Consider the following 24,269-nt stretch of genomic DNA (forward strand, 5'->3'; position numbering starts at 1 on the left):
AGTCGGTTAAGCGTCTGACTTCAGCCAGGTTACGATCTCGCGGTCCGTGAGTTCGAGCCCCGCGTCAGGCTCTGGGCTGATGGCTCAGAGCCTGGAGCCTGTTTCCGATTCTGTGTCTCCCTCTCTCTCTGCCCCTCCCCCGTTCATGCTCTGTCTCTCTCTGTCTCAAAAATAAATAAACGTTCAAAAAAAGAAAATTAAAAAAAAAATACAAACAAAAAAGAGTGTTTGGGACCTATCTTTACATTTATTTGAGGCCTACTGTGAGTCAATAATTATTTCAAAATAAAAGTGGGGGGCGCCTGGGTGGCTCAGTCGGTTGAGCAGCCGACTTCGGCTCAGGTCGCTATCTCACACTCTGTGAGTTCGAGCCCCGCGTCGGGCTCTGTGCTGACAGCTCGGAGCCTGGAGCCTGTTTCAAATTCTGTGTCTCCCTCTCTCTGACCCTCCCCCGTTCATGCTCTGTCTCTCTCTGTCTCAAAAATAAATAAGCATTAAAAAAACTTAAAAAAAAAAAAAATAAATAAATAAATAAAAGTGGAAAAAACACAAGAATTACTAAAAGAATATAAATAAGGTGTATAACTTCCTAGCCAAAAGATTAAGGGGAAGAAAAAAGAGTGCTCAATCAATCCAAGAAGACTCTGGAAAGGAGAAATTAGAAAGCAAAGAAAAAGCAAAATAACTGCAAATACAAAAAAAGATGGTAGAAACAAGTGAAAATATATTTTTACTCACAATAAATAAAATGGACTAAACTTCCCGTTTAACAGAAAGTCTCAGGTTTTTTTTTTTAATTCAGTTGTTTTCAGTGTATAAGAGAACTGACTAAATATAATGACACAGAAATGTTGAAAGTAAAGTGATAAGGAAAGTGGCAAATATCCAAAGAAAGCAGCTACATTATATTAATATCATATAAAATAAACTTTAAAGGGAAAAGGTTATTGAGATTAAAAGAGTCAATATATAATGATAAAAGCAATAATTAACTGGAAAGATAAGACAATCCTGAACTTTTATATACCTGCCTAACTCCATAGCCTTAAAATATGTAAAGCAAAATTCAATATATTTAAAAGGAAAGTGGATACATCCATGTTTAGTTAGATTTTTAATATACCTATATTAGCAATTGATAGGCAAAGCAGTCCGAAATTTATTATCAAAGATTTGAGCAATGAATTAATGGAGATAGGTAGATAGATGGATAGAAAAAAAATACATATATAATATGTTAACCCAACAATTAAAAATACTTTCTTTTCAGGCGTTCCTGGGTGGTTCAGTGAGTTAAGCATCCGACTCTTGATTTCTACTCAGCTCATGATCTCACAGTTCATGAGTTTGAGCCCCACATCGGGCTGTGTACTGACAGTGTAGAGCCTGCTTGGGATTCTCTCTCCCTTTCTCTCTGCCCCTCCCCTGCACACTCTCTCACTCTCTTTCTCAAAACAAATAAACAATTTTTAAAGAATATTTTCAAGCATACATGGAATACTTATAAAACTTGACCATACACTATTAGGTCACAAAACAAATTTCACTTTCCACCATACACTAGGTGAAAAAGCAAATGTTAATTTACACACAGCATATTTTCTGTCCACAACTCAATAAAATTAGAAATTGGTAAGAAAGCAATGACCAACATCACCATTCATTTAGAAATATTAAAATACAGACCTCTGAATAATATAAGGTTCAGATAAAAATAATACAATATTTATGAAATATTTAGAACTAAATGCCAATGGAAACTGTGCATGCCAAAAGTATGCATGGAACCAAAACAGAGGGTGTACTTAAAGGAACATAGGGGCACTTGGGTGGCTCAGTCGGTTAAGCGTCCGACTTCAGCTCAGGTCACGATCTCGTGGTCCGTGAGTTCGAGCCCCACGTCGGGCTCTGGGCTGATGGCTCAGAGCCTGGAGCCTGCTTCGGATTCTGTGTCTCCCTCTCTCTCTGCCCCTCCGCCATTCATGCTCTGTCTCTCTCTGTCTCAAAAATAAATAAACGTTAAAAAAAATTTTAAAGGAACATATATAGCTGCACTTGCATATGTTATTATATAGGCAGAAAGAGGAAAAGCTAATGAGTTGAGAGTCTAAATGAAGATGAAAAACTCACTAAAGAAAGATAATAAAAGCAAATATAGGAAGGAAAGAAATTGATCTAAATCAACTTCAGAAAAAAGTTAACTTCTCTTCTAGAAGTGAGAAGAGACTGTAAGAGAGCTAGCTACATTGGGAACGTTTTATTTCTCTGGGCCAAAAAAAAAAAAGTAAATACTTTCTGTACTAAAAATTATTTTATTGTTTGCAACAACTTCATTAAAATGTAATTCATATAGCATACAGCGCCGAATGCTGTAAAAACACTGGTTTTTAGTACCTTTACAGAGTTGTGTGACCATCACCACAATCAACTTTAAAATATTTTCATCACCTCAAAAAGAAACCTTCCACCCTTGAATGCAAACTGGTGCAACCACTCTAGAAAACAGTATGGAGGTTCCTCAAAAAAGTGTAAGTAGAATTACCCTATGACACAGCAATAGCACTACTAAGAATTTATCCAAAGGATAGAGTGCCGATTCATAGGGGCACTTGTACCCCAATGTTTATAGCAGTGCTTTCAACAATAGCCAAATTATGGAAAGAGCCCAAATGTCCATCACCTGATGAATGGATAAAGAAGATGTGTACACACACACACACACACACACACACACACACACACACACACACACTGGAATACTACTTGGTGATGAAAAAGAACGAAATCTTGTCACTGCAACAACATGGATGGAACTGGAGGGTATTATGCTAAGTGAAATAAGTCAGTCAGAGGCAGACAGGTATCATATGTTGTCTTGTCTTGTCTCTATGTCCATCATAGGTGGAATTTGAGAAACTTAACAGAAGACCATGGGGAAAGGGAAGGAAAATTAGTTACAAACAGGGAGGCAAACCATAAGAGACTCTTAAATACAGAGAACAAACTGAGGGTTGATGGGGTTGGGAGGTGCAGGGAAAATGGGTGATGGGCATTGAGGAGGGCACTTGTTGGGATGAGCACTGGGTGTTGTATGTAAGTGATAAATCTTGGGAATCTGCTCCTGAAGCCAAAACTACACTGTATGTTAGCTAACTTGACAATAAATTATTAAGAAAAAAAAAAAGCAAATGAAAGAAACCTTCCACACTGTGGCTGTCATCCCCAAGCCCTGCATCCTCCCCATCCCTAAGCAACCACTAATCTGCTTTCTCTATTAATAGATTTGCCTACTCTGGACCTTTCATATAAAAGGAATCCTTTAACACATGGTCTTCTGTGACTAGGTTCTTTTACATAGCATAACATTTTCAAGGTTCATCCAGGTTGTAGCATATACCTATGCTGCATTCCTTTTTGTGGATAAATAATATTCCACTGTATGAATATATACTATGTTTTGTGTATTCATTTGTTGATAAACATTTAAGTCATTTTCACTTTTGGCTATATTATGAATAATACTGCTCTGGACACTTGTGTACAAGTATTTGTGTAGATATGTTTTCATTTCTCTTGGATATATACCTAGGAGTGGAATTGCTGAGCCAAGTGGAAATTCCACGCTTAAAATGTTGAGGAACTGCCAGACTGTTTTTCCAAAGTGGTTGCAGTATTTAGTATTTCCATCAGCAGTGTATGAGGCTACTGATTGATCTACATCCTCACCAACACTTGTTATTATCTGACTTTTTGATTATAGCCACCTTATTTGGTGTGAAGCGGTATAGCACTGTGTTTTTCATTTGCATTACCTGGTGACTAATGATGTTGACATCCTTTCATGTGCTTGTCAGGCATTTGTCTTCATTGGAGAAATGGCTATTTAAGTCCTTCGCCCATTTTTATTTATTTATTTTTTAAATTCTTATTTATTTTTGAGACAGAGAGAGACAGAGCATGAACGGGGGAGGAACAGAGAGAGAGAGGGAGACACAGAATCCGAAGCAGGCTCCAGGCTCTGAGCTGTCAGCACAGAGCCCGACGCGGGGCTCGAACTCACAGACGGTGAGATCGTGACCTGAGCCAAAGTCGGACGCTCAACCGACTGAGCCACCCAGGCGCCCCCCTTTGCCCATTTTTAATTGGGATATTTTTCTTTTTGTCATTGAGTTGTAAGAGTTTTTTTTTTTTATATATTCTAGGTACAAGTCCTATATCAGATATATGATTTCCAAATATTTTCTCCCACTTTATGGATTGTCTTTTCACTTTATTATTAGTGTCCTTTGAAACATAAAACTTTTTCATATTAATAAGGTCTAATTATTTTTTCTTTTGTTGCTTGTGACTTTGATATCTTACCTGTAAGAATCCATAGCCAAATCCAAGATTATAAAGATTTATTCCTGCTTTCGTCTGAGAATTTTAGAGTTTTAGCTCTTAAGTCTTTGATTTTGAGTTAATTCCTGTATGTGTTGTATGATCAGCAGCTGTACTATTTTACATTCTTTTCAGCAGTGCACAAGGGTTCCAGTTTCTCCACATCCTTTCCAACACTTGTTATTTTCTGGTTTGTTTTAGAGAGAGGGCTTGAGTGAGGGAGAGAGGGAGAAGGGGAGAGAGAGACTCTTAAGTAGGCTCCACACTCAGTGCGGAGCCCAACATGGGATGGGGCTCAATCCCACAACCCTGTGATCATGACCTGAGCCAAAGTCAGAGTTGGCCGCTCAACAGACCAAGTCACCCAGGCGCCCCTGTTTGTTTGTTTGTTTGTTTTTATTATAGCCCTCCCAGTGGGTGTGAGGTGGTAGCTCATTGTGATTTTGATTTGCATTTCCCTAGTGATTAGTGCTGTTGAACATCTTTTCATGTGCGTATTGGCCATTTGTGTAATTTCTTTGGAGAATGTCTATTCAAGTCCTTTGCCCATTTTTATTTTTTCAGTCATTTGTGGCTTTAATTTTTTTTAATATGAAATTTATTGTCGAATTGGTTTCCATACAACACCCAGTGCTCATCCCAACAGGTGCCCTCCTCAATGCCCATCACCCACTTTCCCTTCCCTCCTACCCTCCATCAACCCTCAGTTTATTCTCAGTTTTTAAGAGTCTCTTATGTCCTTTGCCCATTTTTAATTGGGTTATCAATTTTATTGTTGAATTGTAAGAGTTCTTTATGTATCTTGGATATCAATCTTTGTCAGATATATGATTTGCAAATATTTTCTCCCACCGTGTAAGTCACCTTTCACTCCATTAATAGTGTCCTTTGTTGCACAAAAGATTTTAATTGTGATGGAGTCCAGCTTATCTAGTCTTGTTTTTTTGTTTTTTTTGTTTTTTTTGTTTTTTTTTTTTTTTGGCCTGTGCTTTTGGTCTCACATCCAAGAAATCATTGCCAAATCTTGCTACCAATTTCTAAACACTCAGCCTGGTAGTGAGTTCAATTCAAACTATTCAGTGAGTGATTTAAAGTACTGAAGTAAGTTATTTCTATTCTATAATTTACTGTTGTAATTGTGGAAGATTTCAAAATTATCCATTCAATCCCAAACTTCTTATGAAACTTTATTTTCGTGATTACTGCCAAACGCATTCGATTATAAATTGAAAGCATGGAAATAGCACAATTATGATACGATTTTTCCCCATGAGGAATAGTGATCAAAATTATTGCCAAGTGCCTTTATTAGGAAAAGAACATTCTTAACTGATTAAAGGCTATGGATATTATATATCAGCTATTAAATGGGTTTTCAACTTTTCTGCTTCATTTTTTAAAAACACTGAATTTCACTTCAGCACATATAATAAAGTTTTAAAACTTCAAAGGCATTTTGCATTCTGAAAAGAGCTCCTTGTGATTATAATATTCTTTTGAAATTCAAATAACTCCTTGGAATTTGAAGCTAGCTAGGAGTTGTGTACTGTAGAAAAAGAAGGGGGAAGATCCCTGATATCACTGCTAATTTATCCTGCTAGAAAGATATGATGCTTTTGTGCCTTGATAGGAGCAGTAAATGCATCTTTTGAAGTAAACATGTTCATCATTGTGTAAAAACTTATTTTTTTAAAATTTATTTATTTTAAGAGAGAGACAAAGAGAGAACCGGTGGGGGAAGAGCAGAGAGAGAAGGAGACAGAGATCCAAAGTGGGTTCTGGGCTGACAGCAGAGAGCCCAATGTGGGGCTCGAACTCACAAACTGCAAGATCATGACCTGAGGTGAAGTTGGATGTTTAACTGACTGAGCCACCCAGGCTCCCCAAGCACTTATTTTTTAATCTCTTTTTAGTTCTTGTTTTAAACCATTATATACTTTTTCCAGCACGTATTTTTCAAGAGCCCCTAATTTTATAAAGTAGGTGATGTAGGAGATCCAAGAGAAGCCTAAGACATGGTTCTCTTCCCTCAGACAGTTTGCCATCTCTTCATAGAACCTAGTGATGCACATGACAATCTAAAAGAAGAAATAGGGGTGCCTGGGTGGCTCAGACAGTTAGGCATCTGACTTCGGCCTAGGTCATGATCCTGCACTTCATGGGTTCGAGCCCCACATTGGGCTCTGTGCTGACAGCTTGAAGCCTGGAGCCTGCTTCAGATTCTGTGTCTCCCTCTCTCTCTGCCCCTCCCCTGCTTGCACTCTGTCTCTCTGTCCCCAAAAATAAATAAATTTTTAAAAAAAGAAGAAGAAGGAATAAAGGCACTTACCATGTAGAGTCTGAGAAAGCAAGATCAGAGAAAGCCACAGTGTTTCTCTACAGTCAACTACATGGAATATAAAACTACTTTACCAGTTCCCCATAAGCCGTCCTCATCTGGACCATACCACAGCATATTTAATGGAGTAGTAGGAAAATGTAGTCTACCCCCGATGGAGATCATAGAACTTTAGAGGGAAAGGGATTTTGGAAACATCTTATTCAACATCTTCTTGTTTACTGAGGCCAGGGAGCTGAAATAATTTGCTCAAAGTTACCTGTTAGAAAATAGCAGATCTGGGGCGCCTGGGTGCTCAGTCAGTTGAATGGTCGACCCTTGATTTCAGTTCAGGTCATGATCTCAGGGTTGTGGGATCAAGCCCCATATCAGGCTCTGTACTGGGCATGGATCCTGTTTGAGATTCTCTCTCTCTCTCTCTCTCTCTCTGCCCCCCTCCCCTGCTTGTGCTCTCTCTCTCTCAAATAAAAAAAATGTTAAAAAAAAAAAAAAAGAAAATAGATCTGAATCTCAGATTCATCCTTTATCTCCAAGGCCAGTGATCTTTCTTTCATACTACAGTCCTCCAGAATATGTTAAGAGAAAGGAGAGAGGGAGACCAGATGGGAAACAATTTTATGGTCCATACTTGAGGCAATGAACACTGCAATCAGGGGGGTTGCTGAGGAAAATTGACAGAAAGGATAAATAAGAAGCACCTTAGAAAAAGAACCTGCTAACTATTTTCTTTATTTTAGTGAATTAAACAAATATCTAGAGAATTCAGTAAAGCATTGAGCTAGTTCTAAAGGATAATATTTGACTAAAGTGAAAAAAAACAAATCCTGACAAAACCACTATTCATAATCCAAATGATCCTGGCAAATGGGTGCTATGTAAATATTTGCCTAATGAATGAACAAATGAATGAATGTATCAACTTAAATTTTATTGTTTTTTGGGGGGGGGGAGGGGATTTTTAGTAAATATCTTACAAGTGTTACTGAAAAAAGAAAACATTTTCTTTTACAGATTCACCTTTTTGGAGTTTTGCTGGCCATTCTAGGAAACTTGGTAATCAGTATTTCCCTAAATATTCAGGTAAGAAGTAACTTGTTTTTCTAAGTGTAGTTTGATCTAGGGACACATTATGGCTTGAAGGGGTCTCAGGCACTTTTGCCCTCCTGGGATCCTTCCTCCACAAAAAAATCTAAACAATTATATTTTATGACCTCACTGACATAAAAACAAATATATCTTAGGCTGGATTGCGTTCACTTTTTTCTTCTTCTAATTTTAAAAGGAATTAAATATTTTTGTGGGCATCTTAATAGTATTGCATATCCTAGGCAAGGTGCCTCAGTAGTTTGTAAATTGGTACCACAAATTTGTACCAAAGTTGTTCATAATCTTGGCGTAAACCAAGATTTATTTTTAATGTTCTGTGTTTTCTTCTAGTACTTTTATTATTATTTTTTTTTTTAATTTTTTTTTCAACGTTTATTTATTTTTGGGACAGAGAGAGACAGAGCATGAGCGGGGGAGGGGCAGAGAGAGGGAGACACAGAATCGGAAACAGGCTCCAGGCTCTGAGCCATCAGCCCAGAGCCCGACGCGGGGCTCGAACTCACGGACCGCGAGATCGTGACCTGGCTGAAGTCGGACGCTTAACCGACTGCGCCACCCAGGCGCCCCTAGTACTTTTATTATTTTTTTAAGTTTTCAAACATAATCTAGAATTGTATATACTTCTTATAAGAAAGTAAGTTCAGTTGTCATAAAATCAATAAGGAAATTGGGCTTTATGTAATGGCCATGAATATATATGTTTCAAATACAAAAAATACTCAAACCAGATGTAAATAAGCATCTATCACCCCAACCCCCAACTATCAAAGCATTCTGCCTTGCTATGTTTATTGTGGTAGCTACTTTGACTCATACATTTGAATCCATTTTCAAAGGATTTTCCTTTAGTAACTTATTATTTTTATTTCCCGAATGTTTATTTTGGCATCTGAACTTTTTCGACATTCTGAAAGTAGTGTTAAGACACTTAACTCCTTAACATACTCCTCATCTTTGGAGAGGAAGACTGGTACTAACTTTACAGTTATCAGAATTAAGCAACATTCCTATGTGAGAAGGCCCTTTCCTCCACAAAATTCTCCATCAGTGGGAGTCACTTCTGCAGTTAATATGTTTGGAACAAGCAGAAAGCCATAGCAATTGCTCTGTAATAACCTGCAAATAAAAGCCATGATGCAAATGCATAGGACCAAAACTTTTCAGGGCAAGTTTTAATTTGTGGTAGAGATATTTTCTTATATGCATCCTGATTTCCTTCCAGAAATATTCTCATGTCCAGTTGGCACACCAGGAACACCCAAGGCCATACTTCAAGAGTATGTTGTGGTGGGCTGGGGCCGTGCTCATGGCCGTTGGGGAGATGGGCAACTTTGCAGCCTACGGATTTGCCCCCATTACTCTCATCGCTCCGTTAGGCTGTGTGTCTGTTACAGGTGAGCCATTTCTCTGTGTTTTGACAAATAGAAAGTTTGAGACATCAGAATAATTGGCAGAAAAACATACAACTTAAACAACATGCGAACAAAGGAATGAAGTCCTATTTTCTTAGCAGGTTAACTTGGAACGATTATATTGCTGGTTTCACTTATCTGCCATCATGCTGCCACATTAACCAGAAAGAAACTTGCATTTTGTAGCTGTAGTATTGATGTTTGAAAGCCTTATTTCCAGTGTGTGTGTCTTAATAAATTAATAGTAACAGCAAATGTTATACCATGCTTTTTAAATCGTTAATGAATTATCTAAAAATATTTGCACAGTGTTGTATTTTATTCAGATGTTAAGCTGATGTTGCTTGTAGTTAGAGCATTTGATGCCTCATCTTGACTGCATAGTTCAGTATCTCTTTTACACTAAGGATCAAATATTGGTTATTCTCCATTACTATAAGAATGTGTACATTTACGGTAATGTCACAATTAACCTATTTTTCAAAACTTACATGATGTACTAAATATATATAAAGAGAATATGAGATGTTGCTAAAGACTAAAAAAAAGAGCAAAATCACTGCTAAAAAGATGAATAAATTTTCCAAGACTTGTTAAAATCAATAAAAATCCTTTTATTTTTACTCTTTATTTGCTGCTATGGAAACAGCATGTTTCTAAATGTCTGTGCATTTGAAATCTTCACTGAAATAGAAACAAGTTGATGATTATTGTCTGGTAACAACTAGATCAAGCATAAGATGTGCTCACGTGTCCCGATTTTAATATTTCTCCTAAGAGTATGATATTCTTAAAGAAAGCAGAGTTTAAACCAAAATAATGTATATTCAAAGAGAATTTTATTTTATGTTGAAAGTAGTTTCTCCTTCTTAATCATTCAAAATATCTTACTTAAAATACTTCCGTGGTGTACTAGGGTAGAATATTTAGCAAAGAACACTTTTGTAGCTTTCTAGAAATTGTTCAGTTAAAATTACCATACTGTTACTTCTCTGAATAGGCACACAATTTATATAATCATTTACCATTTTTAACATCCCAATAAAATGAGCAATTTTAGTGTATCTTCTTTTTGCCACACATACTATGTATGTGGACATTGTGGATTTCTTTTTTTCTTCTCAAGATCTGACAAATAATAGATAAAAGATCTCGTTATATTGTCACCTTGGGACTTCTACAGGCCCCAGTTATTCTGAAAATGTTGTGTTTTTCTTCATAATGACTGTATATTTAGAGCTGGCTTTTATTTTTGCTTCTTGTTTTGCTTTATGCTTCATTTCCAGGAAGTAGACAAAACAGTGTCCAGGAATATAAACAGACACCTGGAGGAGGGTTGGTACACTCAGTTGAAATTCTGCAGTTATCTCGAGTCACTCAGCACTGGGAATCGTTTCCTCTGGGAACAAGAAAAAGAGAGCTGGTCCAACTAGCTCAAAGGAAGGGCAGTGTGGCTGGACTTGTTGTAATGATCAGAGATTTCACAGAAATGAAATATAGCCAAGCTCTGTGGGACCTAAAGTGAGAATTTGGAAGTCGCCAGAGATTAAGGTCACCTTGATACCCTTCACAGCCCTTCAGCTGAGCTGCCTGCGAGGCTGCTCCTCTTGGCCTGAATTGCTCAAAGCTCTCATTAGTAATAGGAAGCTTAAGTTTTCCCACTCACCTTAGACAGTGCCCTGTCCTCCCCAAGCCCCCTGTGGGGCCAGTCCACTCATGTTCACACTCTGAGCTCACTGGTTTAACAGGTGGACCTTTCTTAATGCTACATTCTTTGTGTGCTTTTAGCCCCAGTTGATATTTCAACGTTACAATCTTTTTTTTTTTTTAATTTTTTTTCAACGTTTCTTATTTATTTTTGGGACAGAGAGAGACAGAGCATGAACGGGGGAGGGGCAGAGAGAGAGGGAGACACAGAATCAGAAACAGGCTCCAGGCTCTGAGCCATCAGCCCAGAGCCCGACGCGGGGCTCGAAATCACGGACCGCGAGATCGTGACCTGGCTGAAGTCGGACGCTTAACCGACTGCACCACCCAGGCGCCCCAACGTTACAATCTTTTTAACAGCCTCCCTCTCTGCCCATAAAATGGTTCAAAGAAGTAAACTTACAGCCTCAAATACAAGCCATTTCCTACTTTACAATCTTTGCAAACTAGTATATGCTCACAAGTAAATATTCCCACAGCATTCCTGAGCTGCATTTAGGTTGTGAAGTGTCGTAGGTGGGTTGTGGACCAGTGGTGATTGAGAATAGCCCCCAGCACAAACCCCTACCACCCTGAGGTTCCTTATAAAGATTCTAGAAACTCTAAAGGAGCTGAAACAAAAAGGAGAGTATTTTTAAAATAGCCATATCATATGGCTCTGTCTACAGATGAGGCAGAAAAGCGTCCACACTTTTCTGTGCTGGAACTTTCCCCCCACTGTTATGTCTTGAGAAATTCATGAAAGAAATCAAAATTTCCTTCTGAGTTAAAAAAAAAAAAAAGATAGATAGTATATATTGCAGTGTTGCATGGGATGGGAGAGTGCATATTCTTGCCTGGTCTGTCTTCTATCTTTTGTTACTTTTAAAATTAAAAAAAAAAAAAAAAAGAACAAAAGAAAATTAAAATCGAAAATTTTAAAAAAAAGCTTGAGCTCTGAAGTCCAACCAAAGGGTAGGTACTTTCTGCCCTCTTTCTCCCTCTGCTGAGGTGATCTGGTTCACACCAACAACACCATGCTCCTTTTTTCCTTTCCGGAAGTGAGGGGAGATACCGTGTGGGTAATCATGTGTCCTAATCTCGCTACCCACAGCGTGGCAGGCCCCCTAATATGTCAGACCCGCTGTTTTGCGTTACATAATCAAAATTCCTTTTCCCTTTGTAAGTTTAACTGAACAAATTGTTTTTAGGACTAGTATGTAAGAAACACCATGGTAAGCAGTATGGCTATCTCAGTTTGTGCTCTTCTCACAGTCCTGCCTCAGAGCCTCTTCCTTTCTCCTTGCTTTCCCCTTCTCCATGTGTTCTGCCGCTCCTTGCTGACAGGCTCACCTTGCAGCTGCGCTCCTCAGGCCCTGGTTTTACTGGTGGTTCCAAAGGAGGCAAAGAGCTCCATAATCAGAGTTCTGTGATATTGGGTTTTATTTATTTTTTTTATTTTTTTTTAATGTTTTTTATTTTATTTTTGAGACAGAGAGAGACAGAGCATGGGCGGGGGAGGGTTAGAGAGAGAGGGAGACACAGAATCCGAAGCAGGCCCCTCTGTGCTGACAGCTCAGAGCCCGACGCGGGGCTCGAACTCACAGATGGTGAGATCATGACCTGAGCCGAAGTCGGAAGCTCAACCGACTGAGCCACCCAGGCGCCCCTGTGATATTGGGTCTTAAATGTCAGCCAGGTTTCATTAGTGTCGGGTTTCTGGGCACACTGTCAGTCTTTCAGAGGCAGGTACAGTCGGCCAGGTTTTTGGAACCTACCGACCACAAAACGTTTTTATATGAAGCATCCTCAAAGGACAGCAGTTCTGGGGCGCTGGGCGACTCAGTCAGTTGAGCATCTGACTCTTGGTTTTGGCTCAGGTCATGATCCCAGGGCCGTGGGACGAGCCCCATGTAAGGCTCACTCAGCGCCAGCTCTGTTCCACACTCAGCGGGGGAAAAAAAAAAAAAAAAGCCTGCTTGGGATTCTCTCCCTCCCTCCTTCTGTCTGCCCCCCCCCCCAAAAAAAAAGAGAAGAAAAGAAAAAGGACAGCAATTCTGCAAAAAACCCTTTAGGGAATTCTTAAGGCAGTGCTCACATTAATAATTCTCTAATCTCCACTGCCCGGCACGAGCGAGTGATCTAGCCTGTCTGACTCTTAAGGATTGGATAATGGGAAATAATCCTGGCAGATCTGAATGCCCAGGCCTGGGTCCAGCTTTCTGAGAATGTCAGAGCCCTAGTATTCTTGCGTCACCTTACGCTTTCTCCCTGAAGGTCTTTCTCACTGGAGAATACGTCCAAACGCTCATTCTGACTGATAGGCTAGTTACACTGGCAGTGTGGTTAGTTCTAGATGTTGACTTGTGTTTGTGTTTCCATTAATTAAGAAAGCTTAGTGGTTATTTCTCAATTTCGTCTCTAGCCTAGGCTGGATGTTTGTCCCAACCAGACAGGGCAGTTGAATGGTCCAGAACATGAGCTTTGGGGCCACACTGCCAGGGTTCAAATCCCAGCTCTGCCGCTGGAAAGCTCTGTGGCCTCATACAAGTTATGTAAACAGGTTCATGCCTCAGATCCCTAACCTGTAAAGTGGAGATACAAAGACTTCTTACCTCAGGGGGCGCCTGGCTCACTCAGTCGGGGGAGGAGTGTGCAACCCTCGATCTCAGGGTTGTAGGTTCAGGCCCCATGCTGTGTGTCGAGATTCCTTAAAAATAAAAAATAAAGAAGAGTTCTTACCTCAGAAGTTGTCCTGGGGAAAAGCAGAGTAAACGCAAATGGCTAAGAACAGTGTTGGATACGAACTGCAGAGTTTGACATGTAGGCAACACTAGCTACTGTCACTGTGATTTATAATTATTAGTATTACTTAGAAACAAAGCTCATTCTTCGTAAGGCATCCCTTCCCACGCCCCCAGAAGACGGCTGATGATTAAATTCTCTAAAATGGAGGAACCAGTTTAAGAAATGCTTTCCATTGTTCTCATCCATGTAATGGCTCATTTTCAGGGAGCAGAAAAGTAGGATCCTCACAGCTCATTTGTCCAGCCATGGAGCAGCAATTACCCCTTGACCGTTCCACATGTTTCCTACTGAAATGTGTTGGAAAATACCAGAATTTCCAGATAACCTACCAAGACAAAATACATTTAAAAACACACACACACAAAAACAAAAACAGGGGCACCTGGGTGGCTCAGTCGGTTAAGTGTCCAGCCTCAGCTCAGGTCATGATTTCACGGTTTGTGGGTTCAAGCCGCCCATCAGGCTCTGTGCAGGCAGCTCAGAACCTTGAGCCTGTTTTGGATTCTGTGTCTCCCTCTCTCTCTGCCTCTCCCCCACTCACATTCTGTCTCTGTCTCTTAAAAATGAATAAATGTTAAAAAATATTAAAAAAAAAAAACAGACACAGAAATTTGTCCTAGGAAAAGCATAGCAGCCTAAGATGTGTGTGTAACTTTCTGTCTTCTTGCTCTGGCTTCCTATCACTTCTGTTTACTTGCTAATTAACTTCAGAGAGGCTGAAGGGCAGATTTCTTTCAAGGTCTAACTGCAATATGAGAATGTGTTTTTAGAGAAAATGTTATACCAAAAATCTAGTAAAAAGAAATAAGTTGGATATTCTGTGGAGTTTGTAGTACAATTTTAAACTACTACTAATCCTTCCCTCCCCAGAAGGTCTTTCTTGGCTTCTAGACTAAATTAAACAGGCTTATTCTCTCTGTTCCCTTAGCACCCTACAGGACCCTTTTCTTGTCTACATGGTGTCTTTTTGTGAATTAGAAAAAGGCAGCCTTTCTTGTGATACGTTATTTCTGTTTGTCTGCAAATTACTGTGATACAGTGATTTCATTAGTACAGCATGCCTGGGCACCATCTGTCATAGAATTGTCCTGAGAGATATACAACTCAGCAAGATGTGAGATGTGGGTGGTGCTTCCTCAGATTTTGTGTCTTTGTGCACTGTACAACCTGCTTAGCCACACACAGCAGCCCTGATCCTGCATTTCCCCTTCAGCAGCTTTCATCATGCTCACAATGACCTGTTTAATACCTGTCCTTACCATTTAACTGAGACCTAGGAGATGTGACTGCGTGTGTCTGCTTGCTTTCCGTCTGCTTCCTCCAGGAAAGCGTAGTACAGGAAAATCACACAATACAGCTTTGTAGAGCTGGTTTGAATTTGAAGTTTGATAAAATGAGGATAGGATGTTCTGTTCTTGGGTGTTGGAAGAGAAAAACATTTGCTTAAAAGCATAATGGTTAAGCATTTCATTGCAAGGAACTCGTGGATATTTACTTTTGTAAATACTTAAAAGTCTTTAAGCCTGTCCTTTGGGGGTTAAGTTAGATTATTTGTGCATCTACAAAGTACAGGCTTTCATTTCACATTTTCCTTTTTTTGTTCATCCTCATGACTGATCTATGCTGTGCTGAAGCATTGAGAGATGGCTAAAAATCATGAAGCCATCAACAACCGAAAGAGTTGAAGTCACATGGAATTAAGGAGATTCATGGTAGACCTTACTCGATATAAAATTAATTTGTGGGGGCACCTGGGTGGCTCAGTTGGTTGAGCGCCTGACTTCAGCTTGGGTCATTATCTCGCGGTTCATGAGTTCAAACCCCACATCGGGCTCTGTGCTGACAGTTCAGAGCCTGGAGCCTGCTTCGGATTCTGTGTCTGCCTCTTTCTCTGCCCCTTGCCCACTCATGCTCTGTCTCTTTGTCTCTCTCAAAAATAATATCCATTAAAAAATCCTTTTAAAAACAAACAAAAAAACCAAAACAACAACAAAAAATTAATTTGTGTAGGGGTGGTAAGGGAGTGGAATATGAAGGAAGGTTGTTGTAGGGCCAGGGAGGGTGGGAGAAATAGGACATAATAGAAGCACCAATGACATTTCTCAGTTCCGTACCTCTGAGAGTATATTGATTTAAAGTAATTTGAAGAGAGTTCACAGACTATATCAGCCTTTTCCAAGTTAAATTCAGGCAGTAATTTAGAAATAAAGGCAAGAAACAAATATTGAATGAGCATCCACTATGTCAGGTAATGTATGAGACACACAAACTTGCTATTTTACTTCATTAATGCCCAGATGTATAGAAGTGAGTAATGAGTAGATGAAATTTGAGATGAATTGTATGAGATCAAACACTTGGCATTTTACGTGGAATGATAACATCGATAGCAACGAGATTTCCTTGGCCCTCAAATAATTTCCTAAGAGAAGTAGTCACTGTGTGATGGGCTAATTTGGATGAAAGTTAGAGAGCCAAATGCCCTGAGAAAATGAGGAGAGAATGAGACATGTGACTCTTAAGTCTTTTCCATCTCCAGTTTTCCCTAACATGCTGGCTGTGGCCCAAATGGAAATTCATGATGTGGGATATATGTTGTTTCGTGTATTTCTGTTGTGCCGTGATAGAGCTGTAAGCTGAAGTGTGTCTGTAACCCATTAGACGATGGTCATAGTGTAGCCAGAAAGCCCTGGTGAGGCCTTTTTGGAACTCTAAAGAAGTCATCTCAAGCAGAAACTTTGGTCTCCAAGATTTTTATTAGAAACAAATGAAAGGAAGCATAAACAGACCAATAAGCAAGTGACCTGTAACATTCCACAGACCTAGATGCTACGAATTCTCTCTGTCCTTTGGAGCCCCGTGCTTAGTGCCAGCCTGGATGAAATCACGAGAGCTCTAAACCGCATGGGCTGCCTGTGGGCACTTCACGCAGACGTTTATTTTCATGTTGGAAATATGCAGAAAATATCCCTTTCTCAGTGGCTTTGGGTTGTCTGCTCCAGCAGATTTGTCCCCAGACCAGCCTAAATAAAATGCGCAGAATTAAACTCTGAAGTTCTCATTTTATGTCTGCTCATGCACTTAGCTGAGAGCATTCCTAAAACCTAAAAAACTCTATTTGAAAGGTCTTTTCCACCCATCCTGACTTTTTGAGGATGTGTTTCTAGAGAAGTTGCTACTGACGAAGTAATGTGCTATTGAATTTATAATACAGAGTTAATCTCAGCGACAGAGTTTTTACTTTTTCAGAGTCTTTTCAAGCTTAATCACTAATGTGTGTCAAGACAAATGCAGAAAAGAAAGGACTGTTGTTCTTAATCCAGGTACATTTCCTTGTTTGAAATTATACAAATTACCTTTGAATAATTTCTCCAGTATCTTCAATAAGTGACACAAGCAAATTTTATATTAATATGAACAACTTGACCGCTGCATTCCTGCCGGTATGGGTGGTAGGACTTTTTTTCTCTATCAAGAAACACTTTTCAAACTCTCACATTTTCAGATTTTCAAATCCTAACTCCATAGAGTATGTGGTAATTGACCTACTTTTCCCCTACAGTTCTACAACAGGGAATGATAATTTTGGGTCACTCAGTACCTCCATACAGTTAGAGTTGATTGAGCCTGGGAGCACGCTCAATGTGTCCACATGTTTGAAGCTTGATGGTGAGTGACAGGAAAGTGCTTTCGTGGTTTGCTTTTTAGCAGTACAATAAAGTTGCCATTGTAAGTGGTCAGAAACCACAAGCCAGATATTTACATGTGAGGATCTGTTTGTAGCATCGTTATATAAATATGTTCTTTTCATGTCATGGGTTATTTTTTATGAAATGGTTTCCTTTACTACTTTGTCTTCTACTTGACTATATTATAAAGATATAGCCTGGTTTCCCTTCAGATCACAGAGGCTAACCAATGAATGGAATGTACACTAAATGAAAATTGATGACATTTTCGTTGCAGACTAGGTGAGATTCCAAAAACCGGTGTCTTGTAGATCAGATCTTTGCTGTGTTTTGTTTGGCTTAAGCAATGCTTTTAAAGAATACAAACTAATTTTCCAGTTTAAAAACTGGACCATGAAACACAAAAAGTGGTTTGCCTTAAAGAATCAGATTTGGTAACCCTGGACTTGCATGTGGCTAGAGCTGAATCATGGCTGCCACTTTTCACTGATCTTGTATATTCCAAGTCACCACGGCCCTACTGCTCCCCATAGCTACAGCTCCCCGCCCTCATCACACCAGCCCCTCAACCTCATCATCACACCCTACCACCCTTCATTGCCCCAGCCCACCATCTTCATTACTTTTTTCCTCTATAGAGGATTGCCTACTTGGCCCCTGTATGCATTTGAATTTGTAACCCATGGACCAAGGGTTTGTTTGTTTGTTTTGTTTTGTTTTGTTTTTTTATAACTGAATCAGATATGAATATTATATCCATAATCACAGATGAGTAAAGTGTAATTGTTTTAATTTGGGGTTAAATGTGTCTTTTAAGAAGTGGTCACAGTTGCATGAAAAAGAATAAAATACCTAGGAGTAAATTTAACCAAGGAGGTGGAAAACCTGTACACTGTAAGTGTAAGACATTGATGAAAGAAATGGAAGATGATGCAAATAAATGGAAAGATAGTCTGTGCTCAAGGATTGGGAGACTTCATATTGTTAAAATGCCCATACAACCCAAAGCAATCTATAGATTCAGTGCAATCCCTATTAAAATTCCGACAGCATTTTTCACAAAACTAGAAAAGACAGCTATAAAATTTGTATAGAGCCACAAAATAGCCAAAGGAATCTTAAGAAAGAAGAACAAAACTGGAGGCATTACGCTCCCCGGCTTCAAATGATATTACAAAACTATAGTAATCAAAACTCTTTGGTATTGGCATAAAAACAGACACAGATCAATGGACCAAAACAGAAAGCCCAGAAACACATCTATGCCTATGTGTTTAATTAATTTTCTACAAAGGAACCAAGAATATGCAATGGGAAAGATCAGTCTCTTCAATAAATGGTGCCGGGAAACTGCATAGTCACATGCAAAAGAATGAAACTCGACCAGTCTCTTACATCATACACAGAAATTGACTCAAAATGGATTAAAGGCCTGAATGTAAGACCTGAAACCATGAAACTCCTAGAAGAAAACATAGGCAGTAAGCCCCTTGACACTATTCTTGGCAATGATGTTTTTGGATTTGACACCAAGAGCAAAGACAACAAAAGCAAAAATAAACTACAGTGGGACTACACCAAATTAAAAAGCTCTGTACAGCAAAAGAAACTATCAACGAAATGAAAAGACAAACTACTAAATGGGAGAAAATATTTGTAAATCATATATCAAATGAGGAGTTAACATCCAAAATATATAAAGAACTCACATAATAGCAGAAACAACAAATGATCCAATTTTAAAATAGTCACAGGATCTGCATAGACTTTTTTTTAAGAAGACATACAGATTACCAACAAGTACATTAAAGATGTCCAACTTCATTAATCAATAGGGAATTGCAAATCAAAACCACAATGAGATATCACCTTATACCTGTTTGGTTATTATCAAAAGATAAGAAGTAACACGTGTTGGCGAGGATGTGGAGAAAAGGGAACCCTTGTGCACTGTTAGGAATGTAAATTGGTGCAGCCACTATGGAAAACAATATGGAAGTTCCTCAAAAAATTAAAAATAAAATTACCATGTGATCCAGAAATTCCACTTCTGGGTATTTATCCAAAGAAACAAAACAGTGACTTGAAAAGATAATATGCATCCCTGTGTTCATTGCAGCATTATTTACAATAGCCAAGATATGGAGACAACCTAAGTATCTATCAATGGATTAATTTTTTTAAATGGTGTATATTCATGATGGAATATTATTCAGCCACAAAAAAGAATGAAATCTTATCACTTATGACATGGATGGACCTTAAGGGCATTCCACTAAGTGAAGTAATTCAGAGAAAGACTAATACCATATTATCTCACCTATATGTGAAATCTGAAAAACAAACAAAAAAATCAAGCTTATAGATACAGAGGACAGATTGGTGGTTGTCAGAGGCAGGAAATGGGAGGTGGGTGAAATGACTGAAGAGAGTCAGAAGGTACAAACTTCCAGTTAGAAAATAAATAAGTCATGGGATGTCATACACTGCATGGCAACCATAGCTAATAGTACTGTGTTGCATATTCAAAAGTTGCTAAAAGTAAATTTTAAAAGTTCTCATTATAAGAAAAGACATTCTGTAACTATATATGTGAGCAATGTTAACTAGACTTAATATGGTGACCATTTTGCAATGTATACAAACATCGGCAGATTTAATGCAATCCCTATCAAAATACCAACAATGTTTTTCACAGAACTAGAACAAATAACCCTAAAATTCGTATGGAACCACAAAAGAATCGAATAACCAAAGCCGTCTTGAGAAAGAACAAAGCTGGAGGTGTCACAATGCCAGATTTCAAGACATGTTACAAAGCTGTAGTAATCAGAACAGTACAGCACTGGCAAAAAATAGACACAGAAATCAATGGAACAGAATACAGGGTCCAGAAATAAACCCACACTTATATGGTCAATTAATCCATGACAGAGGACGCAAGAATATACAATGGGAAAAAGACAGTCTCTTCAACAAATTGTGCTGGGAAAACTGGGCAGCCAACATGCAAAAGAATGAAACTGGATCCCTTTCTTACACCTTACACAAAAATAAACTCAAAATGGATTAAAGACCTAAGCGTGAAACCTAAAACCATGAAACTCCTAGAAGAAAACATAGGCAGTAATTTCTCTGACATGAGCTACAGAAAAATCTTTCTGGTTATGTCTCCTAAGGCAAGGGAAACAAAAGTAAAAATAAACCGTTGGGACTACATCAAAATAAAAAACTTTTGTACAGTGAAAGAAACCATCAACAAAACAAAACAGCATACTACTGAGTGGGAGAAGATGTTTTCAAATAATATATCCAATAAGGGGTTAATATCCAAAATACATAGAGATCTTATTCAACTCAACCAAAAACAAAATCCAATTAAAAAATGGGCAGAGGACCTGAATAGATATTTTTCCAAAGAAGACATAAATGGCCAACAGATAAATGAAGAGATGCTCAGTATGCTTAGGGAATACTCAGAATTCTTAAGGCAATCCCTAATGGTAGAATCTTTAAAAAAATGATCTTAAAAAATTGAATAAACATGGGGCGCCTGGGTGGCACAGTCGGTTAAGCGTCCGACTTCAGCCAGGTCACGATCTCGCGGTCCGTGAGTTCGAGCCCCGCGTCGGGCTCTGGGCTGATGGCTCAGAGCCTGGAGCCTGTTTCCGATTCTGTGTCTCCCTCTCTCTCTGCCCCTCCCCCGTTCATGCTCTGTCTCTCTCTGTCCCAAAAATAAATAAATGTTGAAAAAAAATTTAAAAAAAAATTGAATAAACAAGCTAAAAGCAAAATCAGACCTATAATTATAGAGAACAAACTGATGGTCGCCAGAGGAGAAGGGATGGGGGTTTGGGCAACATGGGTGGAGGAGAGAGGAAGATACAGGCTTCCAGTTATGAAATGAGTAAGTCATGAGAATAAAAGGCAACAGCATAAGGAATACAGTCAATGGTATTGGAATAGTGATGTAACGGGGCAGATGGTAGCTACACTTGTGGTGAACACAGCATCATGTATAACCCTGTCAAATCACTAAATTATACACCTAAAATTAATATAAGATTGTGTGTCAACTATACTAAAATAAAAAATTAAGTTTAAAAAGAGTGCACTAATCTTGAGGAGAACTGAGAAATGTATAGAATTGTTGAATGTTGTATACCTGAAACTAATATAGTATTGCATATAATTAAGTGAAAGAATCTTAAAAAATAAAACAGAAATACAAATATAAAATCATTATGTTGTATAACTGAAACTAATATAATGTTGTATGTCAATTATACCCCAAATTTTAAAAAGGATTTAAAATATTAAGTTGTCAGGTCACCTGGGTGGCTCAGTCAATTAAGTGTCTGACCTGGGCTCAGGTCATGATCTGACCGTCCGTGAGTTCGAGCCCTGCATCGGGCTCTGTGCTGACAGCTCAGAGCCTGGAGCCTGCTTCTGATTCTGTCTCCCTCTCTCTCTTCCCCTCCCCCACTTATGCTCTGTCTTTGCCTCTCTCAAAAATAAATAAACATTAAGAAATTATTTTAATAAAATAAAAAATTAAGTTGTCATAAAGGGTAAAAAATGAAAAGTAGTAAATAAATGTGAGCAAGATATTTTTCAATGGCCATAGTATAATGCATTAAATAGTTATTGAGCTCTTCTGTGCCATTAAACCTTTAGTAAAAAATCATTATTTGGGGGGTAAAGAGAGTTTAGTAAAGTGCACATATATCTTAATGTAAAAAGGGAATCCTCACTTATCTATTCTACAGACACAAAGATCTAAACTCACCTGTAAAAATCTACCCTTGAGTTTGATTGTTAACATCTAGAAGTTTGATGCTTAACTTCTGTTTTACTGATCCCCATTAGTAGCTATTACAGAAGAAAATCCAAATCAAGTTTGTACAGTCTTTCTGAATTCTCATGCACCAGATTAATTTATAGTTTTTTTTTTTTTCCCTTTCACCTGAGGCCTGCTATGGATTTTAGAGCATCAACTCTTATAACAGCCAGTCCTTGGACTAAATCTGAATGATGTCAAAGGAGGCAAATCAGGGACAAATGTGGGATTCATTTCAGGGAGCGTTAGGAAGCTCAATACCAGGTCACAGCCGACCCCTGGACCTGGCACTCTCGCCCACATCTAGACTTGGTTTAGCTGAAGCCACCAGAATCTTGGTTGGCCTTTATCTAATTTCTTCTGGAAATCCAAATCAGAATTCCCACATGTACATTTCTTTATATCAACCTTGACTGGACAGGATACTCTGTTCTGATTACTAATCTGAGTGACATTTAATGGCCAAAAACAGAGCAGTTGACTCACCCATAATAATTGTTGTTGAGAGTCTTCCTGATAATGAAGCATTACAACTTTAGGGCCAAATGAATACATTAATAAATGGCTCCATAGGAACACTGTAGAAGCTTTTTTTGTTTTTTTCTCCTAACAGAAAATATTCCTGCTATCTTCCCCCCGCCACCCAACTTCTACATAACCACTGATTATATTTTGGAACATTATCTTTCATATGCTACCTTTCACCTTTTCTTTTTTAATGCATTGTGGTCATTGTGGTTCAGTGTCTGCCTCTGGGGTCACCATATGACACTGTGTAATGAATTTAATCCAGCATCCACAAGTACTCTCTGTGTAGACCCATGTCTGTGAGCACTCTGTATCCATCTGTGTCCGTATGAAGGCTAGAATGGAAAAGCGTTCTTGAACCTCTTGCCCAAATATGCCTCAAGTCAAAAATGCACACAAAATGTGAGTGCTGACATAAATGCTCAGTAGTAACTATAGGTTGATCATACCTAGTCCAAATCTGTTTAGTTTACAACTGTGTCCTGTTTTAATGCTTTTTAAACTATTGATCTTGGGGTGCCTGGGTGGCTCAGTCAGTTGAGCGTCTGACTCTTGATTTGGGTTCAGGTCATGATCCCAGGAGGATTGAGCCCCACCTCAGGCTCTGCGTTGAGCGTGGGGCCTGCTTAAGATTCTCTCTCCTTCTCCCTCTGTCCCTCCCCCTCTTACATGCCCTCTCTCTCAAATTTAAAAAAAAAAAAGCAAAAACCAAAAAAACTATTCATCTTGAAATGCTCTATTTTTGAATATTAAGTTTCACTACAGGAGCAAAAGCATAGTGGTTCTTTCCTCTTCCTAGATGTTCATCAGGCAGTGGTGGTGATTATAGCAACAACTAGACAGGGTTGAGTTTGACAAATCTCTGATTGCAACTATATATGAGGCACTTCAGTTTATTTTTTCTCATTTTAAAAATTTACTGTTCTACTTAGAAGTTATGTTATTAGCTGTTGCTCAGATACTGTCTTTTTGCTCAGCACAGCTCTCATTTTAACCATATTTTGAAAGATAAATGAATTACAAGTAAATGTTCCTTAACAGAATGTTCTTTTTTATTGCTTCGTTTGCTAGATAAATAAAACTAAAAAATCTTATTCTCTTATCTAACAGTTTTGTAGAAAACCTCATATTCTCTTAAAACAGAAAAAAAATGTGTATGGAAATGCATTAGATATAAGTTCTTTTAGAAAGTAAAAGCGGGGCGCCTGGGTGGCGCAGTCGGTTAAGCGTCCGACTTCAGCCAGGTCACGATCTCGCGGTCCGGGAGTTCGAGCCCCGCGTCAGGCTCTGGGCTGATGGCTCAGAGCCTGGAGCCTGTTTCCGATTCTGTGTCTCCCTCTCTCTCTGCCCCTCCCCCGTTCATGCTCTGTCTCTCTCTGTCCCAAAAATAAATAAACATTGAAAAAAAAAATTAAAAAAAAAAAAAAAGAAAGTAAAAGCATATTAATGTTCTTAAAACTCTGATAAATATTTTGTAGCCG

At 38.7% G+C, this 24,269-nt stretch overlaps 1 protein-coding gene across 1 annotated transcript in view; it reads left to right on the forward strand.

Annotated features, from left to right (window-relative positions):
- Nucleotides 1-24,269, forward strand: part of NIPAL2 (NIPA like domain containing 2) — an 85,114-nt gene that overhangs the window by 17,636 nt on the left and 43,209 nt on the right. Inside the window, exons 3-4 of the mRNA XM_086695164.1 lie at nt 7,730-7,798; nt 9,048-9,219. Of these exons, the coding sequence (XP_086551290.1) occupies nt 7,730-7,798; nt 9,048-9,219 (241 nt within the window). The remainder of the gene's footprint in view (nt 1-7,729; nt 7,799-9,047; nt 9,220-24,269) is intronic.

The sequence above is a fragment of the Puma concolor genome, chromosome F2 (genome assembly GCF_028749965.1).
Source record: "Puma concolor isolate L17-30 chromosome F2, mPumCon1.1.hap2, whole genome shotgun sequence".
Taxonomy (NCBI): Eukaryota; Metazoa; Chordata; class Mammalia; order Carnivora; family Felidae; genus Puma; species Puma concolor.